Source organism: Notechis scutatus, chromosome 4 (genome assembly GCF_049901735.1).
Source record: "Notechis scutatus isolate UNSWTSFEM ecotype Mainland chromosome 4, rNotScu1.2, whole genome shotgun sequence".
Classification (NCBI taxonomy): domain Eukaryota; kingdom Metazoa; phylum Chordata; class Lepidosauria; order Squamata; family Elapidae; genus Notechis; species Notechis scutatus.
In genome coordinates, this window is record NC_142012.1 from 105,059,261 (window position 1) to 105,072,864 (window position 13,604).

Genomic DNA, 13,604 nt, shown 5'->3' on the forward strand with positions numbered 1-13,604 from the left:
TTTTTTCCTTTAGGAAGTATTACTTAAAAGAGCAGCTGACCTTGTTGAAGCGCTGTATGGCATGCCCCACAACAATCAGGTATGTCCCCATTGTCTCCCCCATTTATTCATATCTACACTGACTGGATTCAGCTATTGCAGTAAATCATATTGTGATTTATTTGATTTTGGTTGAATGTGTTGCATCAACTTACTCGTTATGGTTTAGAAACCATGATTCATATCTGAACTGCCTGTTGTGGTTTTTTTCAACTGTAGTTAAAGCAAATCGTGCCTTCTTAGCACAGTCTTGGAACCCAGCCCTACAATTGCAAGTATTTTCACCTTGAATGTCTAACAAAGTACCAGTACATTGTTATGGTGCATAGCAAAATTCTATTGGTCACTTGACAGTTTGATGTGAAACAAGTAGTCTGAAGGAAAATTTAAATTCCTTGATTCTTTTCCTCTCAAAACCAGTATATATAAAAAACTATAATTTTAGCTGAAGCAGTTGTAATAAAAGACAATGTTGAATGTATTCTATGTATTCGGGACTAACCCTATTTTACTATCAACTCTATTTAGAATTTTGAGAACATAGGACAGATACAGTAGAACCTCTGGTCATAGTCATAATTCATTTAATAACTTTGGTTGCAACCCGATTTGGTCATGACATGAACCTAATTTTGAAAATTTGGTGCTTACAAAAACAAATGGTGCAGAAGAGGAAATCGGCCGCAGAAAAAAAAGTGAATTTATTTGGTCAGAACTTGATTTGGTTGTGGTCAGAAGCATTTGTGACCAGAGGTTCTACTGTATTGAGAGCCTCTGTGGTGTGTGGTGTAGTGGTTAAAGTTCTGGACCAGGAGTTGGGAGCTCCAGATTCCTTCCATAGTCAGAGAAGCTGGTTGCATGAGGTTTTTGCCCATCACTTTCAGGTACACAGTGGAGATATAGAAAAACATCTATCTACCAACCCATATTGGACCAGTAGAGTAGATTATGATTCGGTAACATGCAATGGCTACCATTGGAATGATGGAACTTTGCTTATTTAAGCAGCAGCTGTCACAATAATGTGATCAATTACATAAAAAAAGAGGGAGAGATGGTAGTGATGGAGAGAGAGGCATGGAAGAGAGAGGCATTGAAGCTGTGTATAGAAGAGCCGTGATGGAACAGTGGTTAGAAAGCAGTATTGCAGGCTAATCCTACCAACTGCCAGCAGTTTGATTCTCACTGATTCAAGATTGACTCAGCCTTCCATGTTACTGAAGTCATTAAAATGAGGACAGGTTGGGGGCAATATGCTGTTTCTGTAAATGTTAGAGAGGGCTGTAAAGCATTATGAAGTGGTATATAAGCAGCAATAGGATTCTACCGGTTTGGACCGGTTCGAATGAACCAGATGTTAAATTTGCATCTGGTTTGCTGAACTGGTATTTGAACCAACAGGCTCACCCCTCCCACCTTGCCCCTCCCAAGAGTCTCTACGTGGCCCATTTTCAATGCAGGTAAGTGCAGGGTCCGCGTGGAGGCTCTGGGAGGGGGGGAAAATAGCCCTACCGGAAGTACCGGAAGTTGCAAAATGGTCTGTTTCCGGCTTCTGGAGGGCATCCAGAGCCTGGGAGGCCATTTTCACCCTCCCTGAGGCCCGAGGGAAACCTCTGAACCCTTGGGAAGGTGAAAAACAGCCTCCCGGAAGTTCTGGTAGGTCAAGCCCACCCAGCAACTGGGCAGTGAACTGGTTGCTGGAATTTTGGAATCCCACCCCTGTATATAAGTCTAAGTGCTATTGCTATATGGCATGCCCCACAACAAACAGGTAGATCCCCGTTGTCTTCCTCGCAAATACAGTCATGTCCAAAGAGATACACAAGGACATTGGTACAATTAAGCAGATCACAGCTTTAAAAAAGGCTGCACCAGATAAAAACACAAGTTGTGTATTACAAAATAACAGAACAATAATTTGTTGCATAATACAAAAAGAAATGTTTTATTTTTTAAAGAAACAGATGTTAAGAGCGCTAGCAAGATGTTTAAACTATTTCTACCCTGGGTTCACTATTGGAAAATTATACAATTTTTACCATACAATGTACAATACTTGTAAATTAAAAGGAGTGTAATCTTGCCAAGAATACAGTAATCCTGCCTGATATAACCACAGGCATTATTTATTAGGATTTGCTAAATGAAATATAAGGTAATTAAATGATATTATATGTTAGAAAAATTATCCATTTACTGTTTCATAGGAAATAATCCTGAAACGAGCAGCTGATATTGCAGAAGCATTATATAGTGTGCCACGTAACCACAATCAGATTCCTACACTTGCCAACACTCCAGCTCATACTGGTATGATGGGAGTAAATTCATTTAGCAGCCAGCTAGCAGTTAATGTTTCAGAAACATCACAGGCTAACGACCAAGGTACGTGAAGAATTATGAATTATGCAGCAAAGTTACCTTTCTACAAAACCATTACTTTAGTTATGCAATTAGCTCCCTGAAAGTATTGAGATTCATTCAATTTTATTTCATTTCGTCATGTTATCTTAATTGGAAAGAATTAATAACTTGAATTTGATAATAACTAAACATTGAAAAATATGAAATTTGAAAACCAGTATTTATAACTTTGTAAAGATTGCTAGTGCATCTTTCTTTGTTTTTCCTTACATCTACAATTTGCTTTTTGCTACCGCTCTCTTTCGGTCAAATCACACTTCTTCCTTTATAAAGTTTTGACAGAAGTTTTTTTTTTTTTTTTTAATAAAGAGATCATCAGCAATGATCATCAGCTATGATCTACAATTGCAGGTAGTCCTTGACTCACGAACACAATTGATCCCAAAATTTCTTTCTTGCCTCAGTTGTTAAGTGAATCACTGTAGTTGATCAGCTAGTAATCCGGTCGTTAAGTGAATCTGGCTTCCCCATTGACTTTGCTTGTCAGAAGGTCACAAAAGCTGATCACATGATCTTGGGACACCGCAACGGTCATAAATATGAACCTGCTGCCAAGCATTTGAATTTTGATCACATGCTCATTTCATAACATTGAAAACCGGTCATAATTCCTTTGTTCAGTGCCGTTGTAACTTTGAACAGTCACTAAACAAACTGTGGTAAGTTGAGGACCACCTGCATAGATGCCTATCTTTTGAGCAGAATAAATTTGTGTGTTACAATTAATAGGAATTGTGATACCCAGTTTCTACTAAATTTGACATATTTGACTAAACATGCTTCAGTAAATTTATTTTGCTAATACCAAAATATATTAAGGTTATGGAAATGCATAATTTCCATCTGGTTTCAGCATGCTGCTTATACTATGGGTTAATAGTGTCAAAATAAGCTAGCCTCCCTTGAGCATATCAAAAGCACTTGGGTGAAGGAATTTGAACAATTTTATTTCCATATTTCAATGATAAGCGCTTTCTTTGTTTTCTAAATCTAAAGCAATTATTTTATCTTATTTTGACACATATAAATAAGCAAGAATAACATGGTCACTTGATACTGTGATTAATCTGAAACAGAAGCTTCTTTCTTGTGCCTAGGCTGGAAGGAATTACACAAATTTGTGGAAGATAAATTCTTGTAACACTAAATTCTAGGTTGATGCTCAATATGGACATAGCCTTTGACTATGTACTAAAACAACGATTTGTAGCCAAATACACTGAATCAATTAATTGTGGCTACAATCCTAACAATAGAACATGGAATAAATCCTTCTGATTTACTTTCACATAGACATGGATTGGATTGCGTATAATTTCTATAATACATGCCCCAGCATCTTTTTCATGGGATTTTCAAATATATTCTTTTACAATTTAACAAAGCTTACTTGAGTCATGTTGCTATCAAAAAATGTGTTCCCTACACTGAAGCATAGATATTTGTTATATTTGTTCAATGTTTGTTAAAGCAGGATAAATAGAATAAGTGTTTTCTTATTTCTAATAGGAAATTATCAATGTTAAGAAGGAAAATTTTCTTCGAAACAGTTTTTTTATATCTCTGTGGAAAGCTACATGACTTTATAACTACTTTTGCAAAATATGTGATCTGAAAACTTTAAAAGAGAAAGCTTAGATTGGTGATGCAACCCAGCCATTTAAATTATGAGAATTATTGACAAATTTGAATGAAATTGACACAACCACATTGAAAAAAATGTGTTTGCCAGAAGTAGGAACAACTCAGGGTGATCACAGATAGTTTAAGTAGAGACGGTGTGAAAAGAATGACCTTTCCATACAAAGAGATGAAAGAGCAAATGACATAAGCCAACACTGTGCGATCAGTCAAAAGTCTGCCATCTGTGTCCCAAAGGTGCTTTTCTAAAAGGCATCTGGACTTTCTTGGTTTTTTTTTTTCCTTGAAACCATTTTACTTCTCATCCAAGAAACTTCTTCAGTTCAGCTTCTTGAATGAGAAGAAAAACATTTTCAAGAAGAAAAACCAAGTCCAGTTGCCTTTTGGAAAAGCACCGATTGGGACCAGAATGGAACAACTTGCCATGACCAAGTCACCACATCCAACTCACTATGGCCAACCTGCCATGCTGATCTTGCCATGGGACAACTCATCATCGCCAATTCACTGCGTGACAACCTGCTGCAGGACAATTCAATAATTCAATTTAACTATTTAAAGTAATTTAAACAATATTTTAATTTTTGTCATTCACATTTCATTTTGTCCCTCATTTTGGCATCCTTTCTTTAATGTTTCTATCCCACCATTTCTGTGATACTAGTGTAATTCTTGCCCTGTGGCGAGTTGGCCCACAGTGAGTTGGCCATGGCAAGTTTGCTAGGGCGAGTTGGCTGTGGTGAGTTGGCTGCAGCAAGTTGACCTCAGCGAGTTATCCTAGACCCCTATGGGACAGCCATGGCATGGATGATTGAGAATCTCCATGGACATTTAGCTGTGCAATCTATGATGTCGTAGTAAACTTTTCATGCCCCATAATAATAATAATCCTTTTCTTGGGATGGGGTTTTCCTCCCAATTCAGTAGGTTACAGTCGCAACACAAGCAGTGTTTCCCCGCGAGGATACGTCCCGAGCAGTACTCCTCAACAGTCCAATTACAACACAGTCAGCAATAGTATGAATGGATACGGCAATGCCAGCATGCCCAACCTTGGTGTACCTGGTTCCCCTGGATTTCTTAATGGCTCGACTGCGAACTCCCCTTACGGCAGTAAGTCTTTCTTTCTAAGGCACATCATCACATCATTCCTGTTTGCTAAGAACTTACTTTGTTGTAATTTCCTTCGACATAAGCTACTGGATAAAAGGAGGGGTGACTCTGGAGGCTGGACAGTTTAAAAAAGAAAAGGAAAAAGATCACAGACAATATATTGGTACTTTCAAAAAAACAAAATTAATGTTAAAAGAGGAAAAAGTAAGTACCAGTTTGGACTGTTCAATTTATAATCGAAGTCCAAGACAAAAGAGTTTGCCTGTTATCCAGAGCGTGGCAAGCCAAAGCATTTTATTTTTATATATGTTATTATCCTTCCCATAAGGAGGCGAGGCTCTACGATACATCTTTTTTTCCCCCTTCCCTTCCTGTTTGCCATAAACATCCTCAATATGAGTCCTGATTATTTTTGCTTTATTGCAGTAGTGCCGTCAAGCCCTACCATGGCAGCCTCTTCGGTCACCCTTCCTTCAAACTGTAGCAGTACACACGGCATTTTCTCATTCTCACCTGCCAATGTCATCTCTGCAGTGAAACAAAAGAGCGCCTTTGCTCCTGTGGTCAGGCCCCAAGCTTCTCCTCCGCCATCTTGCACCAGCGCAAATGGAAATGGGCTTCAAGGTGAGCTGGATCTCTCTATTACTTTTCCTGTGATTTCAGGCTTTTGTTGTCTTTTTCCCCATTCAGAAGATGACATTTTTCAAGTTTTGAAAAAAAAACAAAAAAAAAACCAGATTATTATCACGAGCAAGTATCAAAAGACCCCCCAAAAAACTTTAGAAACAAAATATGCATGGTTTTTTTAATGGCTTTTACTGCAGGAACAAAACCTTGATCTTAAATGCAGCACCAAAACCATAGGCTACAGTTTTAATTTAAGCTGATTATTTGAATCCTTATATTAGAAGCAGGAATAGGTGCTTGCCCATCATTTCTCCTTAAGGTTTTATTAATTAATTTTTAAAGTCCAAATATGGAAAGTTTCTCATAAACCAGGTTTGTTCTTTTAAGTCTGTATATATTTTATGCACCCTTTTTTTATAGTGATATTTTAATCTGTAGCATTTCCAAGGTAGGACTAGCCCTAACCCTGAAAAATATCAACAAATATTTTAAATTTGTTCAGGACTGCTGTTTTTCCTCTACAAGTCTAGGTTTCTGTTGCACTGGATCTTATTCCAGTTCAACTGCCAATAGAAACACCAGTAACTATTAAAAAGCTTGAGGACATTAATGAGTGAACATTTACAGAAGGAAGGAAAGCCACTGCAAACACTTCTATTCAGGATATAATATTTTTATTTATAAATCTTTATATCTTTTTCAAATGGAAGTTTAACACCTGTCTCAGTTGAATTGATCTGAAACGTATCTGCGATGTACATCAAAACACAATCTAAGCATTTAATACCATATAAATTGCTAGAAAGTATTACAACATTGTAGAAGCCACTCCCTCTTAGTTAACAGAGGTATTCACATTTTAGACTTTTTATCATGTAAACTTTGTAGTATGCATTATATAACCCAAATACAACTTTTAAGCATGTGTTATATGTATGTTATAAAAAAAAATAAGGCCAGTCAAATTTATGCCATTAAATATGCTATTTTTGACTGTGATTACGTTTTAAAATATCCACTAATAAAAATTAGTGATTAATATGCCAGTGTATTTGGTTCAAGAGTAGAGACCAGAAATGTCCCAGTTTGTTGCTTGGGACCCAAGCTACAGATTCTTTCTTCCAACGTGATGTCTAAATCCTGAGCAATTTTTAAAAATTGAATTCAGTTCTTTTATCCCTTTGGGATTACCTGATCACTAAGAGCATTCTGACTTTTAAAAAATCACTTCCAGGCAATGAAATCCAATAGTATCTTCATCATTCTTCTTCCATCCCCCAGACTATTTTACTAAGAAAATAATTTTGCTGTCCTCGTCTCCTGAAATTGAGTGAGACAGAAGGTTTGTGAAAGTTCAAACCTACTCAAGATTAACTAGATTGGCCCTATTCTGCTCCAGGCTCCGTAATGTTCAGATCTGGATTTGCCAGTTGCCTGAATTTTGGTGAATAGCTCTATCATTAGATGGCGTATCCCTACAAGCAATAACCAAGCCAGGTAAATCAAATTTAAGGAATAAAATATTTAACCAAACCAAGTAACTCTGCTTGAAAGATATTTGTTAGGCAATGCTTCAAGGCATCAGTTATTTAGAATGAGCCCATCTTTCTCAACATACATCTTCTTAAATTTTTATTTATGCATTAGCAAATGTGATATATATATTTTCATTTTCATTTCTTGTTTCTGGCAATAATTGCTTTTAAAAAAACAAAAACAAAAAACTCTGGAACCATTTTTATAATTCTAGCAAATTATGTTTGTTAGTTGAATCATTTAAATCCTCTGAATTTTATCTGCTATGTGAAATAAGCGTTAGAGAAGTTATTTATTTGGCCTTTATTACATTGAAGAATTAAACCAACCACAGTTTAGTATTTTGCAGAAACTGAAAACATTATTAATCAGTACAAAAATAGCAAGGGTACTTAATAGCTTTTCATATAATTAAATTAAATTTAGGCATTTATAAATAAATATATTTGAGAATTATTCAAGTAATTGTTACCTGAGAATCATAGTTGCTTCTAATTGGAAACGCATAGTAGCCACGTGTCTCAACCATAGATTGGCATTGAGATGCTCACTGCAGGCAAACCATATAATTGGTTATATGTACCCTAGATTTTCTGATTTACAGTCAAGGGTTTCATGTAATCTTAAGTGGCAGTAGGTAAATCGGGTCCCCAGCTTTATTTATTCCTTTCTTCTACCTCTATTAGAGCTCTTTTTCTGTCAATTAGTAGAAATATATCAAGGCACTTCCTCTCATCTTCCTTTCATAATGCGTCAGAAACCCTAAACCCCTCCTTTCTCCCATTCTTCTATGCAGGAGTCTCTGGAAATTTACCAGTGCCTCAGCCCTTTCTTCCTCCCTCCTGGCTGTAATTTTAAATCCCCAAACCAGTTTAGGAATCCTTTGTAGCCCGCATCTTCCTCTTCCAGCATCTACTACTGATCTCAGGAAATGGGAGAGGTAATTATGAATATGAATTGCTAAATATGCCAGCCTCTTCCCAATAAATAAATATATATATATATTTGGTATGAATGGGCTTTGTTTTTCCTCATATCTGGCCTTAAAGCCTGAATCAATGGATGCTGCTTTACATACAAGGAGATATCCATATGATTCAATGATTCACATTGCAAAATAATGGGAAGTAGTGTGTCTTGAACAAGAAATTTTAGATGGTGTTTTTTTTTAAGGTAGCCAGGAGGAGGAACAGGTCTAAAATGGTTCCAAGTGGGATTTAAGGCATAGAAACCTGAAAGGAAATAGATCTCAATGATGCTTTCTCCTGGTTGAGAAAGCATTGTTTGTAATATCAAGAAAACAACCAATCTTTACTGAGCTAATCAGGCCAAGGATTTTGATGATAAAAAGTTTATTCAAACATGCCTATTGAAGTGACACAGTTTTTACTTGCAAACCTGGGTCACCTGGAGGTTCATGGGGGAAGCATTCACTTAGAAGCAGGCCCTCATGGGAAAAAAATCACCTGCAAGTCAATGCGCTATTATGTAAAATAGAAGCTCTGACCTGCTTTCCTCCCCCTGATCTGGGATATATTGGCTTAGACATAACTGGTATATAATGAATGGAATTTTTTTTTCAGTGCAATCTTGAAATTATATAATCCCCATTTGTATACCACACCATCCTTTTTTTTATTTTGTTGTGTTACATTTCGAACCTCTTATCACATGAATTCATTTCCTATCTATATACCCCATTGCATATTGAATAAGGTATACATTTTTAAAAACTAACAGAATTATGCAAACGTTCATAGAACCACTTTCGGCTACGGAAGTTCACTTGATGACTTTGTGCCAGTCTTCTATCTTGATCCATTCTAACCCATCGATCAAGTAGAAGATTTTATTACAAACAAAGGCCAACCCCATTACGGTTGATTACAGAGAATAATAACCCTTATGGCTAATTAATATATACCTATTAAAAATTCTAACAAACTTCATTTACATTAAATTATGGCAGCTACCATAACTGTTATTTCCTCTCTTGTGTGGCAAGCTGTTACACACAATTTCGCCATATTTTGGATAAGGTATTCATATACACACCAATAATTAGTAACTGCAACCAAATTCTGGTTACAGCCTCTAATCATAAAACTGCACCTGGTACACACCTCAGAAGCTGCACCATTGCCCTGAGAAACCTAGTTTGTATTAATATGAGTGTTATGTAATTAGAGTATGTGTCACAGCAGATTATAAACAAACTGTGCCAGTGATTTCAACTGGAACAATTTGATGGCAGCCAAGCCCAAGCTACGTAAGCCATTGAGTATGGGGAAAATATATATTTTTTCAGTTAACTGAAGCATTTAACTTGCTCTGTCTATTGAAAGTGGACAATTCAATGGTGCAGCTTCAGTGTTTTGGCCATTATTTTGATCTTTTGGTACTTAATGAATAAATTATCCTTGCTACAATTACAGGCTAATGCCTTTAGTACCAAATAAAGTTGTTGAGAGCGGGACTGCATAATCAATGTACGATAATACCAGAATGGTTAAATTAGATAATCTAGGTGGATGTTGCTGCACTGTATTTAAGTTTTTGGATAAGATGTTGATATAGAGATTAAAGCAACCAAAACACAGTCTTGTCTTACACTAAGTACTTGTACTAGGTATTGCATCAGAAAGTATTCCATTCAAACTGCATTTAATTCTTACATAGGTATAGTTTTAATCTGTTGATAAATAAAAGCACAAGGACAAAATTGCAACACTGATAAATATTTATCAATTAGATATTAAAATATATAGGGGAATGTCCTTCCCTAAACTCTTTTTTTTTGTCCAATCCAATGTTTTTCATTGTTAAGTGCCTGATTAGACTTGGCTTACAATACTCAACAAACAATTTGCTCTATAATTGCCAAGGCCATACCCAGCAACTTTTTCAAGGAATTATAATAGTCAACCCTCCCTCATAAAGTATCACCTCTGTCTATTGAGGTACTCCATGGACAGTTGTGAGAAAAGTTGGAGGAGGACATATGCATCTTTTTCAGTTCCTAGAAGAAAAGCAGAATATATATGTAGCAAACAAATTTTATTATATTTGAAAACTCTGATAGAAAGAAGATTATGTTATTTTTTTAATGTGAATAAGCAATAAATGTATAACTTTTGCTTCTGAATCAGTTTAGGTTTTTTTGATATTTCCATCCTTAATAACTCTCTTGAGATTTTGTTCAGGGATTTTAAAAATTTTTTTTTATATTGTAGTAAAACAAGTGCACATTTTGCCTGGCTAGGTGGTAGAAACAGAATTAACAAATATCTTGGGGAGAAGAGTGGAATTTTACTTCACCAGCCCAAATATATATTTAGTGGTTTCCATCTCAATTTTATTCTATTGGAAATTAATAACAGGAAGAAACATGAAGGGCCTTTATTTGTCTGTTTGTTTGTTCAATTTCTATGGCTGGCCATCTCAGTCAATGACTCTGGGAAGCTTACAATTCATAATAATGACTTGTAATAATAATAGCAATAGCACTTAGACTTATATACTGTTTCACAATGCTGTACAGACCTCTCTAAATAGTTTACAGAGTTAGCATACTGCCCCCAACAATCTGGGTCCTCATTTTCCCCACCTTGGAAGAATGGAAGTCTGACTGAATTTTGAGCCAGTGAGAATCAAACTAATGGCAGTGAGTAGAGTTAGCTTGCGATACTGCATTCTAACCACAGACAATAGTAATAATGATAATAATAACAACAACGTTAATGATAATAATGCCAGCTTTGGTGACTCATTCCAGTTTTAACAACAAGCAACTAACAGTTCTATATAAATCTTGTGTCAGTGTGTATATACACTGACTTGTAGTATAACTGATATTTATCCTGTCAATTAATCAATAATAAATATTCAAAGGAAATAATAACATGAAATTAATATTTGAAATTGAGCTTTACATTCTAATATATTATATTTTTTCTAAATATTACTTTTTGCAAGCTAAGCTCCATGTGGTAAATTTCAGAAAATTTAGCCATGCCCCGTGCATCTTTGTGATGAACACATGTGTAGCTAACCCTGACCTTAATTTGGAGGATGGTTGACTTTATTTCATTGACTTGTCAGATGAGTTTACATGAATAGTTTAGCAGGAAGCAGACAGATCAAGGTTACAGAAAGATCTCCTTTTTTATTACTTCATGATTTAGGTATTGATTGTATCCATAGCCCACATTTCCTCCAAAAGCTTCAACTTTTGTCATGACCCCAAACTTGAATCATGTATTGACATACAGAAATAGAAGAAGCTACCAAAATCAGGAATAATAACACAGGATATTGGACTTACCATAAACTTAACCCTACACATACAACTAGTCTTTGGCTTACAACCACAGTTGGGACCAGAATTTATACTGCTATGCAAGGCAATTATTAAGTGAGTTGTGCACAATTTTACAACTTTTTTTTTGCCAGTCTTGTTAAGTGAATCACATGTTTGTTGAGCAAATCTAGCTTTCCCCGTTGATTTTGCTTGTTGGAAGCCAGCTTGGAAGATGACAAGTGGTAATCCTGGGATGCTGTAACCATCATCCTGAATTTTGATCATGTGACCATACGGATGCTGCAGTGGTTGCAAATATGAGGATTGGTCACAAATTACTTTTTTCAGTGCCATTGTAATTTTAAATGGTACTGAAATGAATGGTTGTAAGTCAAGGACTACCTGTAATTCAGTTGATTAGTCAATCTCCCTTGAAATACTGGAACACTTGGGCATAACATCTCTAAAAGATTGCATTCCTTTGTAATGTGAGATAACATCAGAACTGCAGAGTACAAGTTTTCTGTAAGCTTACCAAATATTAAAGAAAAAAACCCCTATATTTCTAAAAGCAAAATGAGCCTCCTGTTCATTTTTTCCCCAGTGTAATGCAAACATGTATAGCATGGTTATTTATCTAGCACAGACTTAAAAATATAATTATTTTTGTTGTGCTATGATCTTTTATCTATAATATCCAAACCTAAAGTCTTTTTAGAACAAGAAATGGCACTCAGAACAACAGTACTAAGAGGAAAGAGAAATATTGTAGTATCCAACAAATATTTTGAAGAACACAGAATGTTTCCACCCATTACATGTTGTTTGAAAATATTATTTCATCACAAATCTAAACTATAAACTTACTTTTTAACAAAAAAAAAAAAAAACACTTTTCAAAATTTGTTGTTAATTTCAATTAGCCTGTCCTTTTTAATGTTATCCTTGGGAAATCAGTGGCATGATCACATTTAATACATATAAATTTAAAACATAACCCAAAAGGGGCTAATTAGAGATCTGTTCTTCTCAATTTGTTCACATTCAAATGCTGTTGTGGACTTTATTAGGCAAGTGGTAAGAGTCAGGGGTATGGTCATAGAAGGACTACATCTTCTGTTACTGATGTAGCATAGGAGAAAATATAAACAGCACTAGGAAGTAGTGAATCTTGGCACCTATCAGGATTCAGTGTTGTATGAATATTCCTCGTGCCATCATTGTTCCAGTTTCCAGTTAAATCATGATCCAAGAAAATAATGAAGACATACTGGTATATTTATACCATATATATCAGCGGTCGCCAACCGGTAGGCCAACTGGTGGGCCGTGGAAAAATTTTGGTGGGCCGCAGAAGAAATGGCCCCCAAAAGCAATTAATCTGGGCCGCGCAGTTCTTGCTCCTCCCAGCTCTCCAAGGGACCCCGGAGTCAGGTCCCTGAGATGCATGCACCAACCAGCTCCTAAACCTGGCGGCGGCGGCAACAGCAGTCCCCTCCCCTAGCGCCCGCTGTCAGCTCTTCCCCATTAGTTCTCTAGCTTTGAATTGCTCCCGGCTCTCTCTCTTTCCTCCCCCTCGTCCACGTGCAGGCAGGAAAGGAAAGGGAGACAGAGCCATACACAGCTCTCCCCTTTTCCAGCCCTTGCTGCCTCTCCCAACATCGAAGCCACGGAAACGCAGGCAAAGCCGCCGCAGCGGTAGCGTCCTGAGTTGCCATAGCATGCTTGGTTAGTTAAGAATCACCCTACCCAGAGAAGGGGAGGAGGAGGAGGAGGAGGCAGTAGTGGAAGCAGAACTCGCGCCGAGAGGTGCTGGAGGAGGAGGAGGAGGCAGTAGTGGAGAAGCAAGCAACTCGGCGCTACTGCTATGGCGGCTTTGCCTGCATTTCTGAGGCTTCGATGTTGGGAGAGGCAGCAAGGGCTG

The 13,604-nt window shown here is 36.7% G+C and overlaps 1 protein-coding gene across 7 annotated transcripts in view; it reads left to right on the top strand.

Annotated features, from left to right (window-relative positions):
• EBF3 (EBF transcription factor 3) overlaps positions 1 to 13,604 on the top strand; it is a 206,241-nt gene that overhangs the window by 183,974 nt on the left and 8,663 nt on the right. For 2 of the 7 annotated variants that reach the window (XR_015749367.1, XR_015749366.1), the window contains 5 exons: positions 14 to 79; positions 2,247 to 2,424; positions 5,029 to 5,217; positions 5,644 to 5,841; positions 8,177 to 8,320. Coding sequence is in view for 2 of the 7 variants with exons in the window: in XM_087964300.1 (XP_087820426.1) it covers positions 14 to 79; positions 2,247 to 2,424; positions 5,029 to 5,217; positions 5,644 to 5,841 (631 nt within the window). In the remaining 5 variants the exon portion in view is untranslated. The remainder of the gene's footprint in view (positions 1 to 13; positions 80 to 2,246; positions 2,425 to 5,028; positions 5,218 to 5,643; positions 5,842 to 8,176; positions 8,321 to 13,604) is intronic. The other 5 variants (XR_015749368.1, XR_015749370.1, XR_015749369.1 and 2 more) reach the window with 5 other exon arrangements.